The 10,032-nt window shown below is 28.7% G+C and overlaps 1 protein-coding gene across 1 annotated transcript; it reads right to left on the reverse strand.

Moving 5' to 3' along the window:
- Positions 1 to 2,990: 2,990 nt before the first annotated feature.
- Positions 2,991 to 4,673, reverse strand: LOC137828064 (uncharacterized). The gene is made up of 3 exons (XM_068634483.1): positions 3,626 to 4,673; positions 3,428 to 3,505; positions 2,991 to 3,327 (listed from the first exon to the last, which is right to left on the reverse strand). Exons 1-3 carry the CDS (start codon positions 4,331 to 4,333, stop codon positions 3,322 to 3,324), a joined length of 792 nt encoding a protein of 263 aa, XP_068490584.1. The 5' UTR covers positions 4,334 to 4,673; the 3' UTR covers positions 2,991 to 3,321.
- Positions 4,674 to 10,032: the final 5,359 nt, after the last annotated feature.

The raw sequence follows: 10,032 nt of genomic DNA on the forward strand, positions 1-10,032 counted from the left end.
TTTTGTCAGACCAAATCAATATCAACCAGGATGTACATACCAAGAAACAAATTGATTAACAATTTTATTTATTTATTTTATTTTCAGCTTATTTTTCATTTACTGATTGGTTAAGTGCAAGGCTGTGCATATGATGTGATGTGTATTTGAAATGATGGAGATGAATGACTTTCAAACGGTAAAGAGACATTTATGATTATATATACTAGCAATTATCTTTTTTGTTTTATTATTATTATGATAATGATTATGATGATGTAATTGGAGATGATAAATAGATTGGATTAATATCATCAATTTCATCTTATTCAATAAGTTAGAGTTTTTTCTTTTAATTACATACATCCAAAAAAAAGTAGTCATATTTTGAGGTAATGAATCAAGTAACTCTCATTTTTTAGTTTTTTTTCTCTAAGAAAAATATATTTAAAAAGAATAATATAATAATTTTTGTTAACTTCATATAATTTGTTATACATATTTGTGTATTTTATCACAATTTCATTTTAATATTGAAAACCGTGTCTGCGTCAATTTTTCTTAAACGCAAGTAGACATTTTGTAAAATGTGATTTGCATTTGTTAAAAGAATCGGTCAACTAGTGATATACAAAACTTAGTATATTTAATATTATCTATCATTCCTAACTTTTTCTTTATTTTCTCTTTCTCATTCTATGTGTCAAACCAAGTGTCTGCAGATCATTTTCTTTTTTACTTAAATATAATTTTTGTTTCATTATTTTTTTCAACTCACAATTTAAATCTCTCCAATTTAAAATAAAAACATTTTCTCTCATTACTTTAGAAAACTTATAAATTTTAATACAATTTCCAGTTTTATGTATTTTATTTTGATTCAATTAAATCTTAAACTGAACATTTTTATTTAAATTTTAATCAATAAAAATGTAAAAATATATAAATAAATATAAATAAAATTAAGAATTGAAATGGAAATCGAATTAGTAAGTATATGATTGATGATATCTTAACTTTGGAAAACCCACTATCACAATAGGTTAATATTGAGATATTTTAAAGTAGTATCTGAATTTACTGTCAATCTCTACAAGAAGAATACTGAGGTGAAAATTATACTCCATTGTAAGATTATGAATATTTCATTCAAATATTTAGGAGTATCACTTCAAACAAATTTAAGAAATATGTTAAATATGTTTTTTTATATATTATAATGCAAAATTAGTTTTTTACTTTTAGTCTAAACTTTACACTTCTTAAATATTTATAAAATAAGTTTTTATTGATTTTTTTAGTTTAGAAAATAAATTTTTAATTATATTATAACATTATAATATCTATGCATTATAATATCTATGACGTATAAAATATTTTAACTTCCTATTTCACATTTTTAAGTTAAAAAAATTGAAAATACTCTTTCTAATAGTAGATCTAAATTTTAAATTAAAAACCAAAATAATTTTTTTTTTAAAAATACATAGCATATATATCTGTGTTGTACAAAAAATTGTTATGGTAAATTGTTGTACAAAAAATTGTTATGGTAAATTGTTGTTGGGTTTTACCTTGTACTCCTTTGTTGCCAACAGTATGTTTTAAAAAATCTTAAAATTAAGTGTTGTATTTTTTTACCATATTTTATTCCTAAGCAATTTTGTTATTTATCTTTCTTTATGACATCAACAAATCTTGTACACATTCTCTCTCCCTCTATACAAACAGATTTTAATAAATTATTCACAGACTAAACTGATTGAACCTTAACTCAACATGTGTTGAAATTAATTCTACTTTTGGATTTTAGATGCATACACATAAAGATTACTCACTCTTCACCTAACCATCTTTGATCCCATTTCACAAAGACAAGTCACAATATATGACGTTGGCAGCGTGCAGACATGAAAAACTAGGACTCTGAGGAAGTTGAACAAAACCATGATCACCGGGCCACCATGTAGGCTTTATGTCCATGTATGCTAAGTCACAGTGCTTCATAACGCGTCTTTTTCTAAATAACACCTTTACGGACAAGATTCCCATTTCCAACACCAATGTAGGATCATGCATTTCCAACACCAATGTAGGATCATGCAAGGTTGACTTCTAAATTCTTTTCAACTCATAAATAAACTTTTGTATATATTAATGCAACAGTAATTTCATACATAATAAATCACAACATGCACAACTATACAACTTCACCCAAGTGATTCAGTGTTTGCCTGACAAAACACTGAATTCAGTTCTTCTTTCTACAAGCAAGACTTGTGACTGCAATAAATTACATTCAGTTATATCAGAATCAATTCTGCATTACTTCTAAACAAATGGAGAACTATGACAATGAAAATGTTGTTCTCGAGTCCTAGGAAAATTATCCGTGCTTTGCAGTTTAAAGCTCTAATGGTGAGACTGAAAGACTATCTTCATTGGTAGATATAGAGAGCAGAGAGGTTCAGCTGCACAATCTTTACCTCAACAGGTGAAGCATTTTAGCCAAAATATGTGCTTTACAGTGTTGAATCCGTGGCCTGCATAGCTAGTTGACTTATCATTTCGCAGTAAATGCAATTATGAATGTGAGGGCTGATTTATGAAAGGTTTGAAGAGATACATTAGAGATGTGTTGCTTGGTTTTAAATGATTAGCCGATATTCATCTCATCAAATGTTAAATATGCTGAGAGGTTTTCTTGGTGCCGTTTGGATGGTGGATGGACCTGCATTCTAGCCTCGGCAATGGATAAACAGTTGGCTATCTTGTGGCTAGAATAGCACTGCACTCGATGGATAGAACTGCATTCGTAGTAGTTACAGTACCACTAAGTATAACTCTTGTTACAGAGGAAACCACATAAACCATGGCTCTATTCCATGATTCGGAAAGGAGAAAAGCCCTAACAAGGAGAAACAGAATCCATCCCAATCTCACAAGCACGGCCAAATTTAAACAGTGTGAACAAAAATAATCAGAAAGAAGAGATTGAGTAAACTTAGATCTCAGAAAATAAGCTCCATAATCTAGAATTTCAAATTAAAGTTTAAAGTGCCAACAATATAACTTCATCCTTGAAGCTAGTACACACAGCCTCAAAAGCAAAGTAGTAAACCATATGTGATTTGGAGCAATCATCACTGTTCAGAGTATTATTCTATAAACAAAAGAATGAAACTATATTTCTGAAGTTGAAAAGCAACATTGAAATCAACAAAGGCAAGCATCAACTGCTCCTGGGAAACACCACCAAATCCATCCATCCATGAAATCCCCCATCAGCCTCATATGCATCCTCCGCAGCCAACAACAAAATGCCTTTCGCCAGCCTCAACGCTACCTCTGCCAAATCAAATCCCACACACAAAATACAAATCACAATCCAATCAATCAACCAAACAAACAAAAAACAGAAAAACTTCGGCAAAAACTTTATACATACCTTGCCAGTTTCAGCTTCCTCAGGAACCTTGTAGCAATCAGCACTAACCTCCGACAACCACTGACCAGGGAAAAGGGTCTGCAGCACAAAACCAAACTCAAGACTTGTTTTTTTTTTTTGATACTGACAACATGATAAAATCGAAAGGGTTCAAGGAATGATATGAGATAACACAACGTAATGAATTGATCAGCTTACATCCAATTGCTTCTGAGCGTTTCTGGGGCGCTTCTTGGGCCGGCGGGGAGGCCGGTGGCCCACCAAATTCATGAAATCATCCTCAATCTCCTTCTTCGTCAGCGTCATAGAAAACTTCGCCGGCCGCTCGTCTTTCTCCGGCGACCCTCTTAATTTCGGTGACTTTCCGGCGCCGGAAAGGCTCCTCAACGGCGTAAACGACGTCCCGACCCCGGCCTTCCTCTCGTCAATCTTGACCGCCACGGGAGCCCTCCGCGTCCGCAGATTCCACGTCCTGACTCCAGAAGCCAACGGCTGCGCCTCCTCCTCAACCGCCACCGTCACTGACGGCGCGTCGTCCATGATAACATCATTGTCCTCCTCGACGACCTCCTTACCGAGAATCGCGTCCTTCATCCTATCAGCCTCGGTTTTGAGATCGAGCATGAGCTTCTCCCTGACGGCGTCGATCCCCTCGTCGCCGAGGAATCGCGGCCGCTTGAGACGCAGTCGCGCGTCGGCATTTCCAGGCGGCGGGGGGTCGAATTCCCGCGGCGCCGGAGATCGCCGATCTCCGGCGTCAGTGGAGGAGTCGGAGCCCAGTTTGGTGCAGCGGAGGTGGCGCTGACTCCCCCACTTCAAACAGGGTAACATGAAATTGTGAAGAGGCTTCGATCTCTCGGGTCCCATGGCCATACTCTCTCCTTCCTCCGAACACGTAAACACCATTTAATCCAAACACAACCCCAAAAGGAAAAAAAAAAAAAAACAGCGACAAGTGTCTTGCTTTTCTTCTTCTTGTTGTTCTTCAGCAGAGCCCAAGCGAGAACTTTCGAAGCTGAGAAATTGAACCCACGCGAAAGCCGCAAGCTTTTGGTTTGGGTTTCGCACTTTCGCGAGTTTCGCTTCGTTGCATAGTCGCCGGGAAACGCAAACTCTTATTTATATAACTCTGAAACAAAGAAAGAACGAAGCGAGGCGGTTTTAACGTTCGGGTTCGCCTTCTAGGCTCAACGCTAACCTGCGCCGCGATGCGTTGCCTGCTTATACTTACCTCTTTTTTCCTTTCTTTTTTTCCCTTTTTTCCCGGGTTAAATACCTCGTTTATTTTAACTCACGCTCCGCCGTTCGTTTTTGCGATTTCGAAATGGTGTGATTCGATCGAGGCCGTTCATTTTGTTTCTCTGTGTTTTGGATTAAAATTTGATTTGCGTGTTGTGCTAGGTCAATCGGACCATTGATTTTGGGTTCTTGGTGGTCAAGGATTTGAAAGGATGAGAATTAATATACCGTCACCAACATTATCTTTTTTTTTTTTATATCAAGTTTTTATATTAGGTATCACCATGAAATTTCACATCTCAATTAGATCTTCAAGTATTGAACCATAATCATCTGTTATAATAAAAAAAAGTATTATAAAAAAATACAAAAAATTATGAGATGATTAAACTAAAACTCATGTTAAAAAAAACGAAACATAAATAAACTATGCTTATAAAAAATTCCTAATAATAGACTTGGTGAAATCCTATTATATGAATGAAATAGATCTCTATGAATAAATACTAAATTAGTCAATTTATCTACACACATATTCTCTTTGCGAAAAATATGAGTAATTCTAAACTTTATTTTGCCTTAATAATTGAGACAAATGTTCTATTGATTACGAAACACCTACAGAACCGTAGTTCTAAGAGAAAGTGCCCAACTAACCAGGAAAGAATCACAATGTTATACATTAATAAGACTCATCTTTTGAATTTTATTCATAACATATATATAATTTCATAAAACTCAAAAAAAAAAAGTATAAATACCAATAAATACATAAAAAAAATACTAATAAACTCTCTTACACTCAGACAGAAAATACACCAACATTTTTAATTTAACATTTTAATCAATTCGAGTGAAAAAGATAGAATATAGTTTGGTTCGTGTGGGATCGATCCACTTCGTTTATACTTTGAATGAAATAAGATAAAATGCTTTTTTTTTACATAGAGATGAAATGTTATATCCAGAATATGACTTCAATATGTTGATAGGTTGTTAATGTAATTTAATTGAATTTGAAATACCAACCAAACACTGTGAAAACTAAATTATAAATAAGTATATTTTTTTTAATCATAACATTCACAGTCCACATCAATCATAATATAACCATAAATACTATTATTTTAATATATTTTTTTTTATATTCTTTAATTACAAATTACCTTTTATTATATATATTTATTTTTAAATTTATTACATATTGTATACAGCTCTAAGACTTATCAAATCATTATTTTCCTTTTTTTTCTTCTCTGCATGTAAAGTAGCATCAATGAAGATTAAATTTAACACTTTGTACATTTAAGTTTGACCTTAAAATAAAGTATGAAGTGTAAAAAAGTTCTAATTTTAGTAAAGGGAAGGAACATTGGTAAAGATAATTCTTTAAGTAAGGATTAAAATATATAGTTTTTTAATGTCGATTAATATGAAAAAATTATACGGTAAAAGGATTAATTTTTAATTTAATGGTACATGTTCTAATAAAGTTGAAGAGAGCATTCTAACACAATATTTTTATAAACGATTTTGAAATAGTGAACATCGTATCATGATTTTTTTTAAAGGAATCTTATCATGATTATTATAATTATTTCCTTGTTTTTTAAATTCAAATATTCCTCATTATAACGTACCTTTAAACAGGTTAATATAATATTTTGTTATGTATATATATTTTTTAAATAAGTAAAATCATATATTATTAAATAACTTTGTTTTTATTAGAAAAGTTATTGAAAATGCATTTGTTGATATGATTTAAGTGTTTTCATATATAAAAGAAAAATCTATTATTTAACAAAACAAACTTAGTTAAATATATTTAAAAATAAACTTGTGTATCCTTATTAAAAATTACATATTATTTATAGATGTGTTCTCACCTCAAATTACGATTTTGTTTTAAAAGGTGTTTCTTAATAAAGAAAAATATATATAAATTATTTTACATCTCAACTTCTTAACTTAGTATATCAAAATAAATAGAAAATTAAAAGAACCATAGAAAAGAATAATTTAATGTTATGTAATATAAGATGAAGACATTATATTTGGGAATCAAAACACAATATCTCCATCTTCCATGTTTTCCATTCATCTCAAAATTATCTTCAGAAGGAGATGGCTTAATTCTTGCTTATGAGTAAAGTTGTGTTTAAAGCTTAAAAAATAATATCATATCTTAAAAAATAATTTAACTTAATTCAAATTTATAAAATTAATTTATAAGATAAAATTTATATAATTTATATATTATAAAATATTTTTATTTCTAGTATAGTTAATGTAGGATTTTCAACAAAATATATATATATATATATATATAAAGATTTATATTTTGATAAAATTCAATGTATGAGCAACTTGAAGTAACCATATTGATTTAGGTGTATGCCAAGGATTATATTTTTATAAAATACAGTGTTTAAGGGATTTGAAAAATATAAAGAGAAAAATAAAAATAAAAGTTAAAGGAGAAATATAAAAAAATTAAATCAGTAATAAAGTATATAAATATATAAAAAGTAAACAAAATAAAGAAATAGAGATAAAAGTAGGAAAAAAAACAGTAAATGACAAAGGCATAAAAATATATAAAACTACAAGGAGATAGTTGAATAGTTCATGTGTAGTGCGAGAATTTGTAATTATAGAAAATATGTTGAGATTGTGTTTTACTAAATCACTATCAAACAATTTACTACTCAAATTATATCAATCTTTCAAATCTTAAACAACTCAAACTAAATAAATTGGTTTTTATTTCAATCTAATGATAATCATAATCCAATAACTAACTTATAATTGAAGGGTTTAGCAAATTTATGGGTAAATGAATATAAAAAAATCATCATGTAGTATCTTTTTCTCCTTGAATATTCTTCAGTTTATATCCCCTTTTCAGTGATTCTAGCTTCTTAAATAATTTTTGTTTATATAGATTGATTTAAAAGGTTCGAGTATAATACTTCATAAATTAATAAAAAACTTTTTATAATCTGGGGAGATTATTGTGATGAAATCTTCTTGTGGAACTGAAAGTGAAGGGAGCTTAACTGGTTAATGATTGTTTGCTAGTTCTAGTTTACAAGTATTAAAAACAACTTTTTAAGTCTAAATATCAAATCTAAAAAAGTTAGCTAGAGACCTGTTTAAAAAAAGCGTTTGAATATTCTTCCAAGATCAGGAAACAATAATCTGGTTTCGTTGTGATTAAAATCAAATAAATAATAAAAGAAAAAGATAAACTTAAAAGTATTTGATAAAATATTAAGTTTATTAACTTATACTTTATTTAGAAAGAGGATTTTTATTGATATAATAAACTTTTATCTATTTTTTTTTAGAGTTCTTTTTTAATAGTTTTTTTTAGACTTTGTTGTAGGTTTATTTTTAATTAGATATTGTTAAACCTTTATATTACTTTATTGTAATTGCAATGAGATTGATAATAATTTAAGAGCTCGGTAAAAAATAATTATACATTATATTATGTATATAATAAAATGTATTTTTAAATAAGTAAAATCCAGACTTGTTTAAGTCTCATCAATCCACTACAAAAAGAAATCTTCCTTAGTTACCACCAAAATCGGTTGCTAAAGCTATAAAACCGGTCGCTAATTTGGTGACAAAAATAAACAATTTCATTTAGCGACCAAAAGATAATTGGTAGCTAAAAATATAAAAGAAATTTGGTCGCTAATTCGGTGGCAGAATTTAGCAAATTCATTTAGTGAGTGAAAAAAATTGGTCGCTGACAAATAAATAGTTTCGATCGTAGATATAATTATTTTTTAATTTTATTTTGCTACTTTCATCTTCGGTTGTTGTTTCGGTCGCAACACTAACAAAACTCATCAACACTTCATTCAGTCACTATTTCAGTCACAGATTTGACACTAAGAGTGGTCGGTGACTATTTCAATCTCAAATAGCGACCACTATTTTTCGGTTGTTAAATTTGGTGACTAAATCGTTATTTTCTTGTAGTGATCTAACCTATTTGTATTTTTATTTATAAGAGGAATTTCTATATTTTGATAATATGTTATCTCATAGAACTATTATTTTAATGTGTATCCGTAGCACATATATTGTTATTTTACTTAATAATGTAATGTTTTATTATTAAAAACTAGTTATGTACAAGAGTTTTCATAAAATAATATTTTTAAAGAGATTAAATTGCTTGGAGAAGCAATTAATAATCTACTTTTAAACTTTCGATATGAAAGAGTTGTTCTTATAACATATCCATGTTAGAAATGTTGTATGTTTTAAAAAGCATCACAATTCTTTATCTAAACACTTGGAAACAATTTACAAAATAAACTTTAACTTATATTTTTGTTTTTTTATTACGATAACAACTCATGCAGAAGTATATACTCCAGTTCCATCCTTTCTTCATTTATTACCTCACAAATAAAACATAAAATACTAAATCCCTAATAGTTCCCTGTGTTTTTTTTATAGATATATTATACCATCAATTTGAAAAAGAGTATAACCAGTAATCTTATTTAACAAAAGATAAAGATGTAAATAAAATAATATTTTATATTTAGTATGAAAAGACAAGTAATTTAAAATAATTATAGTAAAATAATTGAATAAATTTTATATAAAACATAATTTAATATTTATCAAATTATCGCCAATTTATCAAACACGTCAAATTTTTATATTTTATTTTATTTTATCAGTCTAATATATATTTATATATCAATTTCTGTCAAGAAATTAAATATTTACTTTATTCATCTATCAAAATATTAGGTAAAAACGGAAGAGTTAATAAAGAATTAAATTTTTAATTATAAATGATACATTACTATAATTAGAGCTATTTGTTTGCCAAATGGAGTCATAAAATTTAAACAAGACCTAATATGGAAGAACAATAATGAAGGTTAATGTGAGCTCCATTAAAATTAAACAAGTTCACATAGTTGCTTGTATTTTAAGCTCTTTTCAAAGAATTTGTATTATTTTTTTAAATAGATTGAAATCACATATTTGTTGATGTCTTATTTCCTATGTTTGATAGAAAAAAAAAACAGTTTTTCATAAATCTTAAGCAATTTCTAAAATTTAGTGTTTAACACTCCATAAATATTATAATCTTAACTAACTATATATACATTCATAAAAAATAAACATAAACTATCGTATCATATAAATGACACTTCTTTAGAATAACAAATTCCTAAAAATGACCAACCTTTTATAAAAAGAAATCCTTATAAACCAGAATATATCTATATTAACAAAGTATATTTGTTAAGGAATATTTGTTAATATATTTTGAAAGATCCATATAAAACATGTTGTACTTATTTTTTTTTCTTGCAAAA

Source organism: Phaseolus vulgaris, chromosome 7, assembly GCF_000499845.2.
Source record: "Phaseolus vulgaris cultivar G19833 chromosome 7, P. vulgaris v2.0, whole genome shotgun sequence".
In the NCBI taxonomy this organism is placed as follows: Eukaryota; Viridiplantae; Streptophyta; class Magnoliopsida; order Fabales; family Fabaceae; genus Phaseolus; species Phaseolus vulgaris.